This window comes from Peromyscus californicus, unplaced genomic scaffold (genome assembly GCF_007827085.1).
Source record: "Peromyscus californicus insignis strain IS unplaced genomic scaffold, ASM782708v3 Scaffold_7__1_contigs__length_154581171, whole genome shotgun sequence".
In the NCBI taxonomy this organism is placed as follows: domain Eukaryota; kingdom Metazoa; phylum Chordata; class Mammalia; order Rodentia; family Cricetidae; genus Peromyscus; species Peromyscus californicus.
The window spans coordinates 17,039,429-17,064,383 of record NW_026294595.1 but is presented as its reverse complement, the minus strand read 5'-3'; the positions used below and the strand labels follow the sequence as shown (position 1 = coordinate 17,064,383).

The following is a 24,955-nucleotide window of genomic DNA, read 5'->3' as shown; positions in this document are numbered from 1 at the left end:
TTAGGTATATGGGAGGCATGGTGTCCTTCTAGCTGACACCATGGCCACAACTATTAAGCACTTTGTTACTCTCAATGAGCTGGTTTAGGAATATCCTGCCTAGGCCTGCCCTTTAATAGCAGTAAATATTTAAAACTGTCAAAAATATAAGCTTCCCAATGTAGAAGACACATAGTATGTGAAATTTAAATTTTCATGTTAAAGTAGTACACTAGAGCAGATTTTTTTGATAAGACTCAAATAAACCCAAACAAGCAAATTAATTCTGAATAAGTAGTAACAATTTTATTTTAACTCAACGTGCTGAAACACAAAATCTATTTCCAACATCAAGACACAAATAGTATGTATCTCATCATAAAACACCGATTGATTAAATAAAGGCCGAAAAGTTAAATGTTTATATATCTGAATCTTGAAGTCAACTTCCTTCAGAACTAATAAATAATTTTAGCAGAACTTTATTTCCATAAATGGGCTCAATTCACTTTTAAGCAATGCAAAATTAACTAGATTATAGTATACAATAAGCTTTACTAACAGGAAAATATTTAAATATAAGTATTCCTTCTCAGACATAAAGTTCACATACAACAACAGAAGATACAGTGTGATTTCATTCCTAGTGAAGAAGTCTTGCATTTGAGGCACTCAGTATTTGTTCAGAGAGACCTAACATTGACATCATTCCATGAACACTTAAACTGGAGCTCACAATCTATATATAAAAAGGTTTGCAAAATATTCTCACATGTGCTGAAAGTGCTGTATTTATACTCTGAGAACACTGAAACAACTCACTCATCCACTCACTTAAGACCAGGCATGTCCAAGTCAGGTTAGTCTACCTCTCCATGAATGTGGCTTTTAGTAAAACTTACTGGGTTGGATTTTCATAAAACTTACACAAGTCTTTGTTGTATTTCTCTAACAAGGAATACTATCTTTGATTCCTCATTTTTTGTGTGTTTTGGTGGTGCTATGGATCCAACCCAGGGATCACAAATGTTGATAAGCACTCTATCACTGAACCACTCTCAAAGTCCTTATCTATAATTTTATATAAAAAATTCTTAGAATTTATATACAAAACTTTAAACGGGCAAATTAATATCTTTGACAATTTAAACTTTCAATTAGATCTAGTTAAAAAATAAAACAGTAATGCTCATGACACTTTTAAGATATGTAAAGCAATAATTTTAAATTTTAATTATACTTGATATCCTAAACCAGCACTGTTTTCCTATTTTATCATGCAGAATGCTGGTCACAGTTTTGAGGATTACACTGTCTTCTGGCAATCCACTGTCTTCTTAAATAAAGCACACTAAAATGAGATACATCAATTAATCTGAACTTTCAGCATATTTTAACTAAGTCCTATTTTCATAAATTCAGTCTTAAACATATTACACACAGCCCAAGGGAATACAGATACAAACACATACATACCTCACACAAATGACCACATTTGATTCAAGGTTCTCCAACAGCTATCTGAAGACAGTGACAGAGAAGGATTTAAGGAGGTAACATCAGCAAGCCATATTATGGCACCTTCATATTTGTGCTCCAAATATCAAACACACTAAACGTAAAAAATGAAAAAGGCACAAATAACAGTGTTTCTAAATCTTAGTCCAAAGAACAGTTTTCCATTGGCTACATTTCTTAATTGTAATATTTAAAACCACTCCTTGTGTTGTGAGGAAAGCTTTGTTTGGGTGACTCGAGGGTAATAGGAGCAAACTGGTAACTTAAAAGACAAAGATTACATTAGACAGAATTCGTACCTATTTTGGCCAAGTTTTATATAGTTTAAAAATGGGGGAGGTCCGTGGGGGAAATGCTATTATGACACTTCAATAAGAATACATTAACAGCCTCTTATCACTGACTCAAGAACCTAAAATATGCTACTAAAATATACATAAAAAACAAAACATTGAATGATTCTGTGGGTATAATGGTAGGTATTGTATTATCAGAAAAGTGGACATTTCAGATAACACTGACATTTGTAGAGCACAGTGTTTGACATTTTTGGTAGAAAATATGTTAGCAAACTAAAAACAAAAATCTTTATAAGAAAATCCTTAAGATCAATAAACATTTATAATGACCACTATATGGTCATTATATTTCATTGTATTTTATTGTATTTAGAATGTAGACCAAATTAATGAGAATCAGTTTACAATATGTGGTATATAGAGTTCAGTGTTTTTATGATACGGACAATGTATTTCATAGCTGACTGACATCTTTGTTTTTTAGTAAGACCACAGGAAAATCTTGTAATAAAAGTATATATGTATGTATGTATGTATGTATGTATGTATATATATATATATATATATATATATATAATGTGTGTGTGTGTGTGTGTGTGTGTGTTGTGTATTTTAAAATTGTACAATGTTAAGGTAATAGGCTTCATATTACGATGAAATTAAGGGAGTAAATTTTTGCTTGTCATGATTCTCCTATACAGGGTGAAGCCCATTGTCAGCTGAAAAACTTCTCTTCTATCACAGATAATTTGTTCCATTTTAATGTAAAACAAGAAAGACTCAAACTAAAATATCTAAAAATAGATTTTTGCTTGTTTGCTCTTTTGAACTGTGCTAATTTGATAATATTTTCTCAATGTAAGTATTTTAGAATTGCTTCAGTTAACATCCAATAAAGCTATAGTAACAATAAAGTCTATTTTAAAACCATATGCTTAATTATTTTGTTCTGAATTTTAAGACTAAATAAACAAATTACACAAATTTTAATATGGGAAATAAAGCTTTAAATGCAAACATACAGGCATATGTACCTGTTTTTCCAGCAACATGCTCTGTCTTTATGTAGGAAGCATACTACCATGCTTCCATCATATATGATCTGACACTGACCACTTCTGCTTCTCTAGGACAAGGCATCAGAACACATCTCACAATAATTTCCAACCTCCAAACATTTTTGTGTGTAAAGCTAAATTCATAATAAAGAACTGGCTCATGAAAAACAGCTGATATCGTTTATCCTGTTCACATTATGTAAAACTTCAGCAATCTACAGTTAATCAGTAAGTGAGTCACCAAGGAGAAAACAAGGGGAAATAAAGTTTCCTAATGAGGCTGCACACACTTTCAGAGGGTCCTCTACTTTCCCACACATCTCCCACAGGCAAATATTATCCATTCATTGTTTAAAAGGAAGTAGAATGTACAGGACTCATTTATTGTTAGGTGCCTTTTCCAAGCGTGATAAAATAGTAATAAATTCAATAATGACTATTTGAAATCCAAATCAATTAATCTATAATCAAGCAAATGTTTATCTATTATCACAAACATCAAGTTGGCTCCATGTGTCATATAAACTTGTTTTAAATGTTTAAACGTAATTATACCTTATTAATCCCCTCAAAAGGAAAAAAAATATATATGTACCATTCATCATAGAAAAATTACACATTAAAAGTGCATATATATATATATATATCTTTCTTAATTGGCCCACTCATGAAATGTACATTTGGTCATCCTGACTTTAACATCTACTAAATTATTCTTTCAAATGTAAGTCATTATAAATTTAACACAGCAAAAACCATGCTTTCTTTTTACTGAAATCTTAACTTCAAATCATTTCTCAATCATTGAAATGCACATAAACCCAGTTTCTTGAGCAGTTAATATACAGATAAACACCAAAAATTTTACTAAAAGTTTAGGCCAACTCATTACTTATCTGCCCCATGAAATGAAAAATAAATTAACCAGAGCAGTGTGTGGCCACCACTTACCTCAACAGTAATAGGCTCTTTAGTGTCAACAGAACTGAGACTGGAGGCGCCTCTGGCAATCTCCAAATCCAGGAGAACCTAGTTTTAAACTTGGAGATTGCATAAAACAAAACCTATAAAATTCTTTTGTTTCCAAAATAATGGAAGATCCTTTTTAAACTCAGTATCTTCAGTTATCAATATTACTGCATCGTGGAGCTAGTGCAATCCTGCATAGCCTTGGCAAACTGACAAGGCACAATAAAAAAATTAAACTATTATGAACAAGAGAAGTCACTGAAGATAATTTAAGGCCTTGAAGTGAATTAATCAGTCTGATTTAAAGCTGAAGTATAAACCATAAATTATCCACCTGAAAGCAAGCAATATGCTTCTCTAGCTTTTGTTCTGCGGACAAGAGACAGAAACAACTGTTGCTTATGGTTTGTATTGGAATCCTTCTGGACCTGGGGGAGTAAAGGCAATCAATTTTCCTACTGTCCATGGAAGACTCAAGACTGCTTTAGCCGTTTGCGTGGAATACCAAACTGTGGACACTGTGCAGATGCTAGTGCTCGGAAGGCTTCTGCCACTAAATGAGGATGAGACTGAATCATAGACTTCCACCCTGCTGTTTCCATGATGTCAGTTGCTTGGCTGAAAAAGAAGATTAAGTGATGTTTACAATGTGTTCTCAAACACACTGCTGAGTTATCAGTTTTGCTTTTTCTAATTTGTGGATTTTGAGATTTTAAATAGTGCTCTACCTCTTTCCATACATTCACTTGAATTTTTAAAAATATTATCTTTATCTTATCAGCATTTTTTGTCAAAATTGAAAAGATTTTTCTGCATGTTTGAACCTGAGGACATGTGTGGTTGTTCTCATAGCTCTCTGTTCACTGTTAGCAAATTCTATTCCAAGTACTTGATCTATTTTTCCTTCTGAGTACCTCCTACAGGTTTTCTCTAGAGTTCTAATCTTTTACTTACACTCTTCTCCTTTTACTACACTATGCATTTTATCTCATCTGTTTGTCACATTTCTAATACGTGCCCAATAGTTAACTAGTGATAAGTTAAATCCTAGTGCTTCCCCACAAGATACATCATCAATCACTGGCTCTTTTCATTTGAATGAGCCTCAAGTATCAGTCACATAAGAACTCATTATCTTTCTCCTTAAGCCTCAAATTGTTTGTCTTTCATTTTGGCTTGAAGTTTTCACCATTGCTTGGCATTTAATTTAAATATCTGGGAGGTATCCTAGAGCCAGTCCTCTAATTAAGCATAAAACTCCCATTTTAATTTCCAAAGGCATCAGGTATTCATAATTAATCCTCATAATCTCAAAACTGATTCACTGTCACATTTTCTTCTTTGTCTTTAATCCTATTAAGTTGTTTCTCTTACTGCAGCTTCCATAAGGCTGCTGTAGCAAAGGGAGTATGACTATATTATGCAGTACTCCACTTTTCCCTTTCCCTATATTTAAGTTTTAAAAACGAGAAATGTGGTTCCATCCTCTTTATTGCTTTTCATTCCCACTTCTATGCTCCAGCTGCTCTGTTACTATTTTATTTACTGTGTCTTAAATATATAACATTCTCTCAATGAGCAATCAGAGTAACTGGAAAAGCAACACATTAGTTCTTTATACTTTCCTTCTCTCCTCTGCCCCTTCTATTTACCTGAATTTAACCTTGTTTCTCAAATACCAACATTACTCCAACTTTCGTCTGCCATCTATCAACGTGCAGAAACACTCCTAAGAATGGAAGCCTTATTGTGTTCAATCAGAGGCATTAACCAATACTGGAGATTCATTATTCTTCACTTCATTGTCAAAAGTCCTAATTTTGCATTGTTTTCAGGATCTGATCTTTGCTTGCTTTCTCTAGCTTTTATTCACTCACTATATACCTACTTCACACACCCTTTATTCTGCTTTTCTGTAATATCAATGAAAGTAGATTCCATAATTCATTGCAATTGCTTGTTTAATCAATTTGCTATACACCATAAATTACTTGTATAGAGGGGAAACTTCTACTATGCCTGCCACTATATTCTCTGTACTGAGCAATAGTGTTCTGGAAACTCAGTAAACAAATAATCACACAACTCTGTACAGTGCTCTGCTTGGTTTCATGTAACCCCTTTCAGTCTGTCATATCTGCTATTTCCTTTTTATTCCTTCTTCTACCTCTTATTCATGTTTTGAAATGAACAGCCTGCTTTGTGAAGCCATTCCTAACTCCCAGGGCTTAGTCAAGTATCTGTACATATCCTCTTCTATCATCACCATTTTAAAATAAAAGGGGACATATGTGTGTATCTATCTCTGTTAGATCAATTTCTTAAAAGCAAAGACATTTCATCAAATGTCATTTTATATGCAGTACCTTAAAGAAGTGCTTGAATTATAATAAAAGTTAAGTATATTGAACAAAATAGTAGCTGATATCAACAAAATAATAGTCTTTGTCCAGTATCACTACTATACCATCATGGTCTTAAATTTTAACTAGTTGTTTAGGAAAACATTGCTATTTATTATCAATTCAATAAATATTTATTGAAAGTTTGCACATATAACACCAAAGTGCATAATTACCTCATTTTAATAGAAGAAAAGTTACATGATGTTTTTTCTTAATAGAGTAAATAAATCTTGAAAAACTAAAACTAAAGCTACGTAATAAGGATCAAAGAGAGCCATTGCTGCTAATGTACAATGTTGAATTCATATTTTTATTTTGATAATCCTCTGGCATCTTACAGTTGTCAATAAACATGCCTCCCACAGATTTAAAAGCAGTAAAATGCTTTACTTTCAGAAAACAAAATTTAAAACTAATATGAAACCAACAGATAAACGCAATGGAAAAAAGTGAACAATTATCTTTAATACTGCCCCCTTTTAAATTTTCTTTTATCAACGATCCCCATGCAATAATATGGTTTGTTATAGATATCCCAGAGTGGCCTATAACTCAGTATGTCAACTTTTCATAATTTTCAAAAGTAGTAAAATTTAGGGGTTTATATGTAAAAATAATCAAAACATTACAAAACCCTTTATCATTTCTTCCTTTTGTTATCTCAAATAATTAAAAAGAATACTCTTAAATAAGAGAAAGAAAAAGATAAAAATTACTTCTAACACTTTGTATATAAAGATCTAGAATCATCCAATCTCTTAGCAATTAACATGTTACTGATTTAAAATATTAGGCAGCTTAATGTATAATGCAAGGTGTTTGGCTGATCTAAAGAGTAGCAAGTTAGCTCTTAAGGTAGAACAGGAAGTCTCTGAGTTGGATGACAGTCTAGAATATACAGCAAGACCTTGACTCAAAATCAAGCAAACAAATAAGCTCAATAAACAAACAAAAATAAAAGTTTCATGGACCTATGAAGTCCTTCTAATCTGCAACCCTCACTATTTGAGAGACTAGGGCAGGAAGAGTAAAACCTGAAGCTATCATAGAAAACTTAACAAAATCTTGCCTCAAAATTCAATTTCAAAAAGGGTTAAGATTCAGGTAGCTCTGTGGTAGAGTCCCTGTGTAGCAGGTGAAATCCAGGGTTCAATCAATAAGTATTATCAAAATCAACCAAAAAATTAACGACTTCCAAGGCAAATCTTGAGGATGTAGTCTTCCTTAACACTTTCTGAAAGGGCAGAAGCCAGATTTGCAGCAAAGCCTATAATGCCTGTACTCAGCTATATACTATGTGATATGTATGCATGTACTCAAAAAATTATGAGCACCCTTCCCTGTTTGTGTCAAAAGCCAAACTACAAGGAATTCACTAAAAGCAGTCAATTTATTTTTTTTAAAAAAATAACTGGCAGTTAGCTTCATCAGGAGCCACACTTATTGTTCATGAGCAAAAGGCTATACAAACACTTCACTGAACGTATCGTATGCAGACTGAAACTGATGCCATCTTACTTGTTATTCCAGTTTTTCCCATCCTTACATCCAAGTTGTCGAAGTACGCTGCACCTGCATAGAAGATTCAAACAAGGTTTAAGAAAAGCCCAGTGAAAGAATGTTAAATGTGTCATATACAATGAAACCCAAGTATAGCTTACCTATTAATAAAGTCTATTGCCTGGGCTTTCAACTGTTCTGCACTGTGCAAATCTGCAAGGACAAGGGTATCAGCAACATTTTCTACTGAGAGGCTACTACACAAAGCTTCTTCACACATGACCTTCAGCCGTTCCAGTGCATACTACCCAAAAGAAAAATATAACCATTAAACATTAATTCCAGTTATTTAGAGTGTAAGTACTTGATATTTGTAACTTAGTAGATAAAGCACAAGAAAACTTGATTTGAACTAATGTTATATTAAATCAATAAACTGTTGCTTTAGCTTATGAAGAAAATGTAAATGAATGCTTTTAGGAGAAATACTAATTTGTTTTAGAAATCATAAATGCAAAACATGGTGGATTTTATTAAAGTAGGAGTTACAAGACAGCTATCTTAGTATTCAGTTATCCTAAAAAGTACATTGTCAAATAAACACTTATCTCAGTTCTTGTCTTCTCAAAGAAAAGAATTCAGCTGAGAGAAAAATTAAGCTGTATTTTATTTAGTAAAAGAAAGTGAAGTAATGAGCATATTTCAAAGAGAGACCTGAGTGGGCTTGTCCTTAAGTGGGAGAAGCATAGCAGCAGTTGGCTGGATTTTGTATTATGGATTTTTAAGGTTTTTACAGTCCCTATCACTTATGACATCATTTTTAACTTCCTTCTTCTAGGTAGCACTTTCATTTCATCTCACTCTGTGGTGATATTGTGTTCCCCAAAATATTGTGCACCCTAATAAACTTATCTGGGGTCAGAGAACAGAACAGCCACTAGATACAGAGGTCAGAAAATGGTGGCACTCACACCTTTAATCCTAGCATTCTGAAGGCAGAGATCCATCTGGATCTCTGTGAGTTTAAAGCCCCCGCTGGAAACAGCCAGGCATGGTGACTCACGCCTTTAATCCCAGAAAGTGAGCCTTTAATCCCAGGGAGTGATGGCAGAAAGCAGGAAGATACATAAGGCGTGAAGACCAGAAACGAGAAGCATTTGGCTGGTTAAGCTTTTAGGCTTTTGAGCAACAGTTCAGCTGAGATTCATTCTGGATGAGGACTCAGAGGCTTCCAGTCTGAGAAAACAGGATCAGCTGAGGAATTTGTGAGGTGAGGTAGCTATGGCCTGTTCTGTCTTTCTGATCTTCCAGTGTTGACCTCAATACCTAGCTCAGGTTTGTTCTTATTAATAAGACCTGTTAAAATTCATGCTACATCACTCTACTGTGCATGGTGTGGGGCCAAGATGCCCTTGTTTTAAATTCCCTGTTTATTAGATCTTCACTGTTGAGTATATATACCATTGTGAAAAGTGCCCTAAAATCTCAAGTTCTCATTTAAGGGGAAGAAACTAAGCTCAGCTTCAAGGCTTGGATGTCAGACCACAGAAGGGCATCCTGACTACCAGGAGATAACAGTTATCAAGTAGCTTAGCTAGCTCCCTGCCTCCTCATTGTGACTGTGCCTAACTGCAGAAGTAGTGGTTTCCAGAACACTCTCCACGCTCCTGCTCATATGTGCCACTAGTTACCTACTTTAACAATTCGTTTTCTTTTCTATTACTTCATACTTAGCATGTATCACACTATATTTTGTCACTAATCTTGAGTGATTAAATTGAAAGCCAAGTAAATATTAGTAAATACTAATTTTTGCAGTTATTGATGTAAAGCTGCAATATTAGTACCCACATTGAGGTTTAATGACATACAATAAGAGCTGCCATTTAAAGTTTGTACTTTGATGATTTAATATCCATGGTAAACCCATCATCCACCCACAAGAATAAAGATACTCTTTAAAGTCCTTCCCCATACCATTCCAAGCAATATTTGTGATATGCTACTAAGAAATTAGCTTGCATTCCCTGAAGTTATTTTTACAAATGTAATCACACAGTATATACTCATCCTCTAGCACTGCTACTCAGTGTGACTACTTTCAGATTCATGCACATCATTGCTTATATAGTTCAGACCTTCTTAATGTCTTAATTTAATGTCATAGGACATTAAATATGAGTATCTCTCTCTTCCCACCTCTCCTCACTCTACACATATTTGTGCATATGTGTGTGTGCATGTGTGTGTGCTTGCACACACATGTGCATGCCAGTGACCTACTGTAACAAGTCATTTTCTTTTCTTGTACTTCACACTTGGCATTTACCACGCACTATATTTACTTTGCCTATATTCAGTCTTGAAGAATGACCATTGAAAGCTAAGTAAATGCTAACAACCACCAATTTTTTGCAGCTAAATATATACATATACATACATACATTCACTAATTGAAAAATATTGTATTTGTTGCCAGTTCTTAGCTATTACAGTTATAGATACTCATATAAATCTTAAATTAGCATACATATATGTTGTTTTTTTTAGGGGGGGAGACTACAGGGGATTTAAGCCTCAAAGTAAACTCAATGGAGTACATGGTAAGTTTACATTTAACTTCAAAAGAAACTGTTAATTTTCCAAAGTGGTTGTACCATTCTATACTCCTATCAGCAGTGTCTGAGAATGCTAATTCTTCAAATCTTTGACAAGTCTTATATAGACTTTGTAATTTTAGCTATTATGATTGATGTACAGTGGTGCATCATGATGGGTTTAATCTCCATTTCTTTAAGGGCATCTTTATTTAATAAGCTTCATTGGTTTTATTTGGGAAGTATCTATTTAAACATTGTCTACTCTTAGTAATAACATTTCTTTTTAGCTGAAGATTAAATACTCTTTACACAGTTTGAATACAAAAGTCCTAAATATATATACCATGAATATGTTTTTAGGATTCAAAAATTTTCTGACATTTCTGCATTTTCTGTGTTCAAAAAGACACAACATGTTTATAACAGAACAAAATTATTAATAATTTTCCTTTCTATACTATCATATTAAAAGAAATCTACAAAGAGAATAATATAAATATATTGCTTTTAAGGAAAAAAACAAAGGTTATGTAGTGTATCTTAAGACTAAGAACATCTGCAAGTTCCAATACATTAGAAATGCAGCTGCATTTTGTATTTACCCCAGAAATTATTAAGCTTATGATTTAATCTTCCATGAGAAGATCTAGGCCCCTCATACTTTCCTATCATATAGATCTTTTAGACAATTTTATTTCAACAGTATTCTACTTTGTGCTATTTCATAAAACTCTTCAAGCTATCTATAAAGAGCACAAATTATATCAAAAGTTATTTGTAGTTTTTATGTATGATATTTTCTATAAATGTCAATCTGAGGGGTTGCTTTTTGTTTTTGGTTTTTTCTTTTTTCTTATTTGGTCCTTTAAAACCGTATTACTTACTTTGTCTGCAGCTGCCAACAAGTTGTCGGCCATTTTATCAAGATTTGGTGCTTTCCCTGTGTAAACGAATCTCATCATTTCTTTAAAAACCTCAGGGTCTAAATCATTTATTTCCACTCGATTCTATTATTGAAAACAATACACACAAATATTAGGAACATGTACATATATGTGAATTCACATGGTTTATTTATTTCTACCCAATTCTATTAATGAAAACAACACACACACACACAAATAGGAATGGGTACATATACGAATCCACATTAATCTTTGATAGTAATTAAAAAACATATTAATATTTTCAAACACACACACACACACAAATAGGAATGGGTACATATACGAATCCACATTAATCTTTGATAGTAATTAAAAAACATTAATATTTTCAAACTCTATTTTTACATCAAAGTTAAGTAAATCTGTAGTAACTTAACCATCCAAACCACAGTATAGGTAGTTCTAAAAATGAAAACATACACCTTTTTTTTTTGTAAGAGCTTTGATCAGCCAGAAAGTAAATACATGGATAGTGAAACCATGTTAAGTATTATCATGTGGTAAGCTTATGAATTTTCATAATTAAGAGAGACAAAATATTGCAGCCCAAATAAAATTCATCTGTGTTCAGTTTCTGATCACAGTTTCAGAGGACAATTACTGACATTTCCCTGGTTGAATTTTAGGACCTAATATGATACCTAAACCCTATAACCACATACACTATTCACAGTTATTAAGCAAAAGAAGAGTCTGTATGTAATTTTGATGAGAGCTCACTAGCTAAGAATACTTGCTTTTGCAAAATGCCACGTAATTATTTCTGTTCCTTCTGTACTTATTTGAGACATACTCCAGTTCAAGCAAGAGGAGTTGCTTTTATACTTTGTAGCCTTATATCCAATTCTCTTCTAAGATAAAGGAAGCAAGAAGTGTCAACACTTCAGAAACCATCTTGGGTCATTTTTGTGAAGTCAAGGTGTTAGGAATATGAGTGAAATCATTTTGTGTAACTTAAAAACAATTTAGTGTGACTTGTTATAATGTGCTACCTAAGCTTGCCACCAGGGAACTCTGATAAAGCTAGGCATCAGAAGAAAGCCCCAGATAGTTCTGATTAGTACATAGCCCAGGACAGGCCTTGATATGCTAATGAACTAACCCCAAGGTGGTACTGATATGCCCTAATAGAGCAAAGCTATCATCCAATGAAATGATACAAAAAATTGGAACTTTGGAAACGGTCCCTAGGATCACACTACTGTGCTCCAAAGAAAAGTTTCTCTAGCCTCAGTTGATACTCAGCTGCAAGAAGATGAGAGACTGTGTGGCCCTGGCTTCAGTGAACACTGAACTTCCAGAGCTGTCCAACACCAGGGGCATTTGCTGGGCTCACATACACCTGCCTGTCAGTTATATAGCCACTTGCCTATGCTCTAAAGGATCTCCTGGGACCTCCACCAGTGCCATCCTCCCAGCCTTTTCACTATGGATATGAGTAGAGCCTGCAAGCTTCTGAAGCATCCCACTGGAGAAGATTCCCCAGTGGAATCTCACAACAGCATTTTCTTCGCAGTCAACTGTTCCCCACTTGGAGATTTATCTATTTGATTTTTAAATTAGTACGCTATTTATTATAAGGGATGTTTGTGTGAATAAACCAGGCATATTTGAAAGACAAATCTTGTGTGAATATCCTAATTGCTGAGCACCACACAGCCCATTGGCCACTGCTCTGCACACAAGGCATGGGCTGACACTTCAGACCCCATCCTGTCACCTTGTGAAGTCTGGGAGTGTGCAGGAGACTTTGGACTCCACCCCTGGCCACCCTCTGAGGTCAGGGAGCACACTGATACTTTAGACTCTACCCTAGGATATGATGGGAAGTCAGGAAACATAAGACATCAGACCCTACCCTGGGTCAACATTTCAGGTCAGGAAGTATCAAATCTGACCAAATGGAATAAAGTTTAAGACCAATAGCAAATTAATCTTGAATAATTATAAAACTCATGGAGATGAAATAACACAATCGTTAATGATAAAAAGCAAAGAAATCAAGGAAGAAATTTAAAAATACATGGAATTCACTGAAAATGTAAACAATACAACAAAACCTCTGAGACCCATTGTAAACTGAAGAGCAAGATTTTATAGCTCTACGTTCCTACATTAAATATTCAGAAAGAGCAGAAATCAACTGTTTCAGCAAAATGACAGGACACAAAACCAACTTAAAAAGTCTGAAGCCTTTCTTCCTACATACTAACAACAACACATTAAAAAAGATCATGGGTATGCTTCCATTCACACGACCTCAAAGAAAAGAAAGTCCCGAGGAATAACCTAACCAAGCAGGAGAAAAACTGCTATGATGAAAACTTAAAATACCTATAGAAACTGACTGAAGACACTAGATAACAGAAAGACCTCTCATGCTCATGGGTTGGTAGAATTCATATTGTGAAAATGGCCACTCTGCCAGTAATTTACAGATTCAATGTAATCACTATCAAAATCTCCACAACATTCCTCACAGAAATAATTTTAAAAATCCTAACACACATATAGAACCACAAAAGACAGAGGACAGCCAGAGCAATCCTAACAAAAGTGAACACTATGAAGAGTTACCATTTCAGATTTCAATATAAAACACAGTGCCAGAGTAATGAAAACAACACGATACCAGCACGAAAACATATTCAGACCAGTGGGACAAAAATGAAAACCCAAACACAAGTGCATGTAACTACAGCCATCTAATATTTGATAAAGATGGCAAAAATATAAACTGGAGTAAAGACAGCATCTTCAAGAAATGGGGTCAGAAAAGCTGGATATTTACATGCAAAATGAAATTTAGAACTGTGTCTTTACAAAATAAACCCTTTACAAAAATAAACACCAAATGATTCAAAGACATCAATGTGAAATGTTAAAACTGAGAATACTAGAAGAAAACAAAGGATACAGGACATAGGAGTAGGACTGCCTTCCTGAATAGGACTCCAAGTGCTCAGAAACTAAGACCACGAGAAATGGGAACTCATAAAACTAAAAAGCTTCTACACAAAAAAACAATCCAGTGAACATCCAGACCCAGGAAGACTGGGTTGTTGTAAGCTGTCTCTTGTCTGTAGTTCCTAGCTACAAATCTTAAGATGTGAGTATATTAGCTAGATTATCCTCATAAAACAGAAATGCAAAAAGCAACCATGGTGTCTGGGGCTCTAGAGAAGGAACCAGCAGGACAGAAACGCTATGAAGAAGGACATGGGAAAATGGAGAGGGCTTTAAACTGGAGGGAGGTGGGGAGGGCAAGAGGAAAAGAGGAGAAGAGCATAAGTAGTAAAAGTGTAGATGTTTGAAAAAGCCACAGAAAAAACATTTCCTAGTTACTAAAAATGCTTTTATAATATATATGCATGCATACTTTGTGTGTGTGTGTGTGTGTGTGTGTGTGTGTGTGTGTGTGTGTGTGTGTGTGTGTGCGCGCATTTTTATTTTTAGAAATGTTACACCACTTAAGGTTGATAGTGTTCCCCCAAGAGCCACAGACTTTCTAACAAAACTCCAAGTAGCAGGCATGACAAACCTCCCTTCAAGTTGCTGGACAGAGTCGTCTAAGCAACACTCAAAACAATGTAGGCTATCACTGTTGTCCTTGGATGCCTTCATGAATGTGAAGGTTAAGTCCCTATTGCTGAAGCCACCATGCTCTTTGGATAGGACTCAGAAGAACTGAGCTGCTTCAAACCTTGAAGCTTCCTCCCTGAAGACTAGAAGCTGCAAAGGAAGAAAAACAAAGAATAGCCCTACCAAGCTGTGACACCTACAAACCACAGCAATGACGAGAAGGGCAAGAAATCTCTAAAGGTGGAATGGTGGTACTTATATCCTGGGAGTAGCTATCAGCCATCTAGCTGGACTCAAGACCTGCTCATTAGGAGGGAATTCATGCCTGGTACTGAAAATTAGTTGAACACTCATATCTGGTGAGGCCGTCGAACCTAGGAAACCCTACTAGTGCTATTTGCCCAAGCCAGTAGAATCTAACTATATTCTCATAAAAGTACAGCTCTCATTCCCCCATGAAAGGGCCTTCTTTTTGCAGTAGAGGAGACCATTACAGAAAATCACAAATGGTAAAAATGCAGAGAACTTGCCACAGTGTGCCCAGCCCTAATGGATACATCTGTAACACAATCCTTACACCTGCAAAAACATTACAGAAGTGGAGGTATAGAAAGATTGTAAGAGCCAGAGGCCCAGGAAGTCTGCTGGAAGACTCCATCTTCCATATATGACAGGGAAGCTCTGCCAATGAAATTTCAAAGCTATAGCAGCCTCAAGAAGAAAAATCTTTAAAAAAAAAAAATAATGTAATGATGCACCTTAATGCTTTGGGGAAAAATTTAAAGAATATGACTAATATTTCTAAGAAGTTTGGGATATATTCAGCAGATCAAAATCAGAATGCAGGGATAAAAGGAGCTAAGGTAAAAGTACAAGGAATTGATACCTAAACTGTAACAGAAAATCCTCACACCTACAGAAAAAAACTGACTTCCAAACACCAGCTTCATTTAGAACCCCAAGTAGACATGACTAGAAAAGAACTTCTCCATGACACATCATAGTAAAGAAGTCAAAAATACAAAGTAAGGGGGCTGTAGAGATGGCTGAGAATTTAAACGCACTGGCTGCTCTCCCAGAACACCTGGGTCCAGTATTCACACTGTGCCTCACAGCTATAATATAATGCTAGGGCCATTCTTAACAGACATAGAAAACAAAACAAACAAATATAAATCCAACAACTTCCCCCACCAAAAAAACTGCCTTAAAACTCATACAGAAGTGCAAAATACTCTGGATAACCAAAACAATCTTGAATAAAATACTTCTAGAAATATTACAATAACTGATTGCAAGTTATACTACAGAGCTACAGTAATAAAAATAGCATGCTGTTGGCACATAAACAAGACACACAGATCAATGAAATAGGAAAAAAAAACTGTGTAAATATAAGTCTATGTTCTACAGATACCTGATAAAAACACCAAAAACATTAGGAAAAAAATTCTTTAATAAGTGATGCTGGAAAAATTGGTATCTACATGCAGAAGATTAAAACGAGAACCTGCTTTCTAACCTTGCTTGAGGGAGGGAGGGAGGGAGGGAGGGAGGGAGGGAGGGAGGAAAAGTACATGCAGGAAGCACAGGGGAGAACACACACTTCAGTGGATCAAGGAACTCAACATAAGACGTGAACTTCTGAAATGCCTAGATGAAGAAATAGAAAAGATGTAAGAAAGGACTCTGTAAAGATGACTCTGGTTACTCAGGAAATAATGCCAACAATTAACAAATAATTAATTAAACCTCATATAATTAAATATTTCTATACATCAAAAGAAACTATTGAGCAAAGAGACAGTCTACAGAACGGGAGAAAATCTTTACCAACTATGCATCTAATTAATAATTAGAATATACAAAGAACTAAAAACAAACTAAAAATCAAGAAAACAAACATCCCAGTTAAAATGGACCATGCTTTAGAGCAGAGATCTCTTAAAAGAAGAAATACAAATGAATAATAGAAGCAGTGGTCAATATCCTTAGCCACTGGGAAGAAGCAAATTAAAATTCCTTTGAGATACCATCTTAACCCTCTCAGAATGGCTGTTATGAAAACAAAAGAAAATATGCTGAAGATGTGAAGAAAAAGGAACCCTTTATTCACTTTTGGTAGGAGTCCAAACTGATATAACCACTATGAAAATCTGTGTGGCTATGGTCTGCCACATGACCCAGCTATACCACTCCTGGGAATATATACAAAGGAATGTATACCTGGCTACAGAGAAACTTATACATCCATGTTCATTGCTACTCTATTCAAAATAGCCAGGCAATGTAAGCAACCTGGAGGTCCCATCAACTGACGAGTGGATAATGAAAATGTAGTAAACATACATTTTGAAATTTTAATTAGGTGCAAAAAATGAATTATGAATTTTTTGTTTTGTTTTGTTTTGTTTTTTGTTTTTTTCGAGACAGGGTTTCTCTGTGTAGCTTTGCGCCTTTCCTGGAACTCACTTTGGAGACCAGGCTGGCCTCAAACTCACAGAGATCCGCCTGCCTCTGCCTCCCGAGTGCTGGGATTAAAGGAGTGCGCCACCACCCCGGCGAATTATGAATTTTTTAGGTAAACAGGTGGATCTGTAAAAGACTATATATTATATGAAGTAATCAGGCCTTGGACAGAAAAATTCCCCATGGTCTCCCTCAGGATCCTAGCTTTGAATTCTCAGACTGTGATATTTAACTTGGAGAGACTATAGCAAGGGTCTATTAGTGGAAGTGGAACAAAATACAGGCCTAAATGGAAGAGGACGATTGCAGAAAGCACGTGCTATGAAAGTAGAGGGAGGAAATACTAAGGATGAAAAAATTTACTTGCTGGGGAACACAAGAGAAGTAGGTGAAGAGATAATCAAAAGCAATGACAAAAAAAAAGCTCTGCAAAGCTTACTATTGGTTATTTTGCAAGTCGATTTATTAAAAATATAATTTAAAAAATGTGTGAATATAGGTATTTCAAATGGGTGGGTAATGTATGCTACAGAAGCCAGAAGTTACTCAACAACGTTCCCAGTGTGGTTCCTCCTCCTCCCTCTCTCTCTCACTAGGGATGAAACCCAAGGCTTTCTGCATGGAGGCAAGCGCTCTAGCAATGAGACCATCAAAATATCTGTTACTGAGAATGTTCACTGAGCATTCACATTGAGAGGCACCTACTGTTTTATTTCAGAAAACATTTCCCCCAATTCTGTGGTTTCTAAAGTTCTTCTGTTAGAACTTGAGAACAAGAACACGCACAGATATTTTTTATATGTGCATTCTATCATTATACATGTACACAAATTAAATAGTATTAAGCCTTTTAACAACATTTACCTTTTTGCATTCTTCCATTTCATGTTCAAACATTGCATTAAAAACTGGGGATCGAGCTATAACAAGAATAAGCACCATTACTTATTGCACAAATTTATTTAAAAAATATTATATTATCCAAAGGAGAAGATACCTGCAAGCACAGACTTATGAGCTTTGAATTCTTTTCCTCTCACAAAAAAGCAGCAATCTGTAAATCTTGTGTTTTCCCAGAGATTACCTAAGTCTTCTGCTAGTCGACATTCCGGCACCTTCAAAGTGTTTGTATTTGTATGTCCTGAGACATTGACTGAATCTTGAACCACACTCACCTGATAAAGAAGACAACAGGAAAACATATTCATACAGTATTATAAATAATCAGTTACTATGTGTACATTGAGTTTTTTAACTTATAGTACCCTGGTTAATTCAATATATTGCTAATTAAAAATCCTAGTACCCTCCTAAACAAATTTAAAATAAGTGAAAGAAATAATCGTTTTCAGTAGTGACACTGTATTCAAATAAATGACTTATCAATTGATCAAAAAACTCAGTTATTACAATCACAAAATTATTTCCTAATAGAAACTCCACAGTATCATCAAACTTGACAAGTTGACATTTTTGTGGAGGAATTTTTATTGTTTTTCACTTATAGTTCATGCCTATTAACATTTCACTTTTATTACACATACAACTTGTATAGTTATCAGGGTCCTATTTAAGGTCCAGCCTCAGTCCTTTTAGGGTTCAGAAAAAGACCCTACAACAAGCAAAGGAAACCTAATGATCTGAGGGCAAAAGAATCGGTTCACACCGTTCTCCTTCTCTTTCTTGTTCTCTATTGTTCTCCTCTTGCTACAAAGTTTCCAGCTTACATACATTCATAATCAGCAATTCTTGGCAGCCAAGGTACAGGGCCAGAACTTCTCAGGGTCATAAAAAGCAGGTAAGTTACTAACAAGGCAGTAAGTGTCAGCTTCTTTTATGGCACAAGGTGGGAGTGGTAAGTAGAAATTCCCCAGTGAGGTCAGCTAGAGATTAAATCAACATGGGAATCTAAGAGGGGATCTCGTGTACATCACTACATTCCTAGATGTGGGTAGGTACTAAGCTAAAGGTCTATAATCAGTAAAATCATGAGCAACGTAAAAACTGTCTTTATCTTCCATGTGCTGCCTTCTTTCCCAGCAGGCAGAGGAAGGTTCAGGTAGCTGGGTAACCAATGTAAACAACAGGGGAAAACAAGCAATGTTTGGTCCACGTTAGCACTTTCATCAAATGTTAGCTAGCTATAAAGAAGCTTTCAGATCTAAGGATTAAAGCTTTACCCTAAGCAGTTAGAAAACAAAGAAAGAATCCAAGTCTATTTGGTATAGGATCCCCAGTCTGGCACCTCCAAGCCACCCTGGTCATATGCGGCATAAGGACCAGAATTTGCTCTCTAGCACCCATGAGAAAAAAAAAAAATTATAGCTCCAAATGTAATTTTAACACTGGGCATGCAGAGAGGAGAAACCTAGTACTTATATTTCCTTGTAACAGTTATGATCAAAAGTATTTATTACAATAATCTTAAACCGGTGGTGGAGGCGCACACCTTTAATCCCAGCACTCAGGAGGCAGAGCCAGGCGGGATCTCTGTGAGTTCAAGGCCAGCCTGGTCTACAGAGCGAGATCCAGGACAGGCACCAAGACTACACAGAGAAATCGTGTCTTGAAAAAAACAACACCCCCCCCAAAAAAAAAAAGAAAAAGAAAGAATTTATTACAATAATCTTATGAGATGGTATTATAAATATGAGGGCCAAGATATTATACACACAAAGCCATCTATAAAGGTTCTATCTTAAGATTTCTATCATTCAAATTATCTAAAATTTCAGTAACTTCAAAGAGAAAAAAAACACTTGCCTGATCTTTGCTTGATTGTCCTATTTTACTATATATCAGAAGTCAATGATACACAAATGAAATGTGCTGATGTAAATAAATACTCAGGGTTTATCTAGAAATAATTTTTAGTATATAATATATTTAATTGATTATATTAAGCATTATTCTTGAAATTTTGGGATAGAAATAACTGGATCTGTTTATTAACTTGCATAAATTATATAGTAGTTATAAAAAAAGTATGGTAACATTTGATTTAAAAAAAGATTTCTTAAATTCTATGTGTTGTCTCTAATTCAAGATAATATAGTTATATGTGTGTGTGTATGCATGCATGTGTGTGTGCATGTATGTGTGTGTGCTGCAAGTACACAAACGTCATACTACCAATGTGAATGTCAGAGGAAAACTTTGAGGAGTCAGTTCTCTCATTGCACCTTGTTTCTGAGGTTGAGTCTGTCTTCTTGTCATGTTATTTCTAGCTAGATCACTGTTTCTCTGATCCTCCTGTCTCAGACTCTCCTTTGCCATAAGAGTCTTGGGATTACAGGTACATGTCAAAACATTTGGCTTTTTATGTGGGTTCTGGTCATCAGGCATGTGTGTGGCAAGTGATTTTATCCACTAAATTATCTCCTTGGGCCCCAAGATAATATATTTAATGTAAAAACTTGGAAGAAAACACACAAGAAAGAAAGAAAGAAAGAAAGAAAGAAAGAAAGAAAGGAAGGAAGGAAGGAAGGAAGGAAGGAAGGAAGGAAGGAAGGAAGGAAGAAGAAGGGTGAGGGAGGGAGGAAGTAAATTATTGAATGAACGAATCAATAAGAATGAAAGAAAACAGGCATTATCATCATAGTTGTGAAGCACAGTTGCATTCTGTATAAATAATCATAATTTAAAGGACTTGTATTCCTCTCATACCAGACATTTCAATTCAGATGGAAATTAATGACCTAATTAGAATTGAGATGTGATGGGTTCATTGCTTTGATATCTATAATTTGAATGATAAAAATTTTGAGGACTGGTAATGAAAAACTTTATTTATGGAACCTAGAGAGAAAAATTCAGGAAGAAGGCTGAGATTTTCTGCTGACTTAACACATAGTTCTCTTATTAAACTTGCTACTGATTGACCCTAAGGATATAGCTTAAAATGAAAACGAACATTTGAAGGGTGTAACTGAATGTGTATCTAGCTAACAAATCTGGTTCTTCTCTTCTGTGGGACTAAAGACAATACTGGTTCTAACTTTTAAAAACCTGAACCCTCCAAAACTATCCTAAAAGGGAGCTGCTACTAAATCCACAAAGTATTACAATGCTGTCTCTCTAATCAACTACTTGCTTAACCTATATACTCACTCCAAAGGCAGAAACTTTTAAACGTCTAGCTTTATATATCTCCTAGAAAAGGTAGCTAATATGAGTTTGGGGCTTTCAATATACCATTTTAAAGTTCTGGTGACAGCAACAGGGTAGTCAAGTTTTTACTTTTCGCAGCTAAAAGTTCAGAAAATAAAACCCATCTTTCACTCATTACCGAAGCGTTTGTACAGTCAAGTCAATCTGAAACCTCACCAAAAGGAAAATGTTTCATTGGTTTTCTTTAATATGTCCTTAAGAATGAATGAGTTTAGCTTTATGAAAAGCTTCTCATATATTTTAGCTATACAGATCTTTTTTTGTTTATTAAAGAATGCCATAGATCTATAGCCTATCAAGAATTTAAAAATTTTTAAGGTTTCAAAAGATGAGTAACTCTGGCCAGTGTTTTCTTTCTCTAACTTATTCTGAATTCTTGTTTGCTGCATCACTTTGGAGAAAGGAAGCAGGGCTATTTACACTCTTAGAAATTTTCATCTAACTCTTGCCACATGAGCCACTACATAGACAGCAAGACTAAGCTATGTCTTGCTTAAAAAGGGTAGCACCCAGCTGCCTTACCTGTCTACAGCACCACTTGCAGTGGAGGGGGAGGTGCCAGTTCTTTAGGGAGGGCAGTGCAATGCTTCCTCCTCTTCTGCAAGCAGTGTTGGAGATGCTGTAGAAGGAAGGGCATCCATGAGAGGAGTGGAAGGAATGATGGAGGGCACAGAGAATGTTGTTTAAAGGTGATTTTGGGCCACCTATGCTAAAGGTAGTGTCCAAGAGACAATGTTTGGGCTAGTGAAAAGCATATTTCAAGATCTAAAAATGGGATCTGATTATCACCAACTTAAAAACATGTGTCATAATACATTCTATGGGTCACCAGATGTATTTAGCATATATATACAAACAGACTTCAAAAATGCATACTTGAATAATCCTAAAATTAATTTCAGCCTTAATTCTGAATTTATTGATTGTCTAGGTTCCAGTGCATACACCCAGGAAAATACCTATTAACAGACACTATTTCAATTCTATAATGTAGATTATTTAGATTATTTTCTAAAAAAGGTTCATTCACTTGTTGTTGTTGTTCGGGTTTTCTTTTTTAATATATTACTCAAATAATCTTAAAGGACCATTAAATTCTAAGATGACAGTTAAAAAAACTAACATTTTCAAATTAGGGTAAACTCTAAAATTCTGGAAGAGTCCACGCAAAAGGCAAGAACTTAAACAGTATAACCTCTATCTGTTTAAAATACTGCTTAAATACCTGCTTATTACAAACAAATGCTTCAGTTTTTTCCCTTGAAATCATGAGAAACTCATCAAATAATTGTATTTATAACAAATAGATTACATAGTTCATTTATCCAAGTATTTTCCTGTGGTCCTATTTCAATTCCAAAACATACGTCAATATGATATAATACAATGACACACAGTTGTAATCTTGAAAATATAATCCTTGGGTTTACTTCAAAAAAATGAATCTCATGGTTTTATATAAATAAACCTACCCAACGATAAAAATGACAGAAGCAAACCCAAACCTAAAATCAACACAAATCATAAGAGTAAATTCCTGGTAGAAGAAATACTCATAATTTTCAAAATATGATGCTTTATGAATATAAATTAAGCACGTATGCTTGCCAAATTATATGATCATGTTATTAAAATCTCAGATTTGTTTCTTCTTAGAATATTAACACATATTTGACTATATTAATACTCAAATAACTTGAAGGACTAGAAAATTTTCTAATATTTTCCACATGCTTTCTTATTCAAACTAACAAACTGTGAATAATAAAGTAGAATCAGATTAACCTAAAAAACTGGCTCTCTATATCAGAATTACTTAGAATGAAAAAGATATTAAATAAACACAACAAAGATATACATAAGAAGCTTCTTCAATAAGAAGGATTTAGTATGTAGTAGGTATAACTATTCAAACAACTAGAGATATGATAAAAATATAGACCACATCAATTTGTAAGATTTTTGTCAGCTTTTTCTGTTGAATTTACAAAAAAAATTATGAAATATACCAATTACTTTAATTTTAAAAAGTATACTCAGTATTAATCTAGCTTGTACTTTTACCATGTGGTGATATATTGGGTACCCTACTAAATTTGCCTGAAGATCAGAGGACAGAGCTAGCCACTCGATTACACATAGATCAGGCACTGGTGGCACACACCTTTAATCCCAGCACTCGACCTCATGCCTTTGCTTGGGAAGCACACAGGCCTTTAATCCCAGGAAGTAATAAGGCCGGACAGAGAAAGGTATATAAGGCATGAAGAAACAGGAACTCTCTCTCTCTTGAGGCTGAGGAGTTCATAGAGGTAAGAACTAGTGGCTGGCTGTTCTGTTTCTCTGATCTTTCAGTTTTCACTCTGATATCTGGCTATGGGTTTTTAGTTGAAAGAACATCTAAGATTTGAACAACATTGCCACATTACTAAATAAACCATGGAAGTCTTTATTAATAAAAACATACCCACCTCACAGAATAATGTAAGCTTGTCATCTGGTAAGAGACCATTGGCTTCATCAAGCAAAAAATCTCTTCTAATGAATTTTTTAAATCCCCAGTCCTTCCCCTGTACAAATCGATAAGCTCTTTGGCTTTCTGGTGGAAAACAGAAGTTTAAATTAAACAAGTATCAAAGATACATTTTTTCTTAATGGTGAAGAAATATATATTTACAGGACATAAATAATCACTATGATATATCAGCCATGTGTGTAAATAAGGTACCTGAAGAAATATGTCAAGGAGAATCAAACCACTACATTGTTGCTCAAAAGTTTGGCCACAGTCAATGAACTTGAATTAAGACTTATGACTCTCTTAAGTAAAGTCATCAAATCTGCTAGAAGGGAAAGATACATATAGACACACAGAAACACATTCTCTCTCTCTCTCTCTCTCTCTCTCTCTCTCTCTCTCTCTCTCTCTCTCTCTCTCTCTCTCTCTCTCTCTTTCTGTCTTGCATGCACATACACAACTGTCCCTAAATAAAACAAATTCAAAACATACTGACATAGGCATAAGTAGTCATCTAATCTAATTACAAAATATCTTAATAGCTGTTTCTCCCTTAAAACTAGGTGCTGAATCCATTACAAAACCTTTTAAGCTCTGCTGGCAAACCCATCCTATTTATTTAAGTTTGCTGAATTATAGAAAACTTCAAATTTGTAAGAACACTAATAAGTCTCCTACCATTCCCAAGATTTTAGATATAATCTCATGGAATACACTTTCATACATAAAAGGTCAAAAGACGCTTTCAGTATAATTTATAAAAGATTTTGATAAATACCTAAGATGTTTCAAACATCTCAGATACTGCTCAATTGTACACTGTAAAATACACAATATTCTCAGCAGAAAGTATTCACTATATATTATTATCTATACAATCAGGATGTAACTTTAACTAAAATACTCTATTTTAAATGTCACATAATATGGAAACATAAATA

The 24,955-nt window shown here is 34.7% G+C and overlaps 1 protein-coding gene across 7 annotated transcripts in view; it reads right to left on the bottom strand.

The window, feature by feature from the left end:
* Positions 1 to 259: 259 nt before the first annotated feature.
* Positions 260 to 24,955, bottom strand: part of Spopl (speckle type BTB/POZ protein like) — a 69,662-nt gene continuing 44,966 nt past the window's right edge. For 2 of the 7 annotated variants that reach the window (XM_052724100.1, XM_052724099.1), the window contains 8 exons: positions 23,968 to 24,095; positions 22,019 to 22,115; positions 18,324 to 18,501; positions 18,191 to 18,246; positions 11,213 to 11,335; positions 7,890 to 8,032; positions 7,747 to 7,800; positions 260 to 4,441 (listed from right to left, as the gene is read on the bottom strand). In XM_052724100.1, coding sequence (XP_052580060.1) covers positions 4,297 to 4,441; positions 7,747 to 7,800; positions 7,890 to 8,032; positions 11,213 to 11,335; positions 18,191 to 18,246; positions 18,324 to 18,501; positions 22,019 to 22,115; positions 23,968 to 24,095 — 924 coding nt within the window. In that variant the 3' untranslated portion in view covers positions 260 to 4,296. The remainder of the gene's footprint in view (positions 4,442 to 7,746; positions 7,801 to 7,889; positions 8,033 to 11,212; positions 11,336 to 18,190; positions 18,247 to 18,323; positions 18,502 to 22,018; positions 22,116 to 23,967; positions 24,096 to 24,955) is intronic. The other 5 variants (XM_052724101.1, XM_052724095.1, XM_052724094.1 and 2 more) reach the window with 5 other exon arrangements.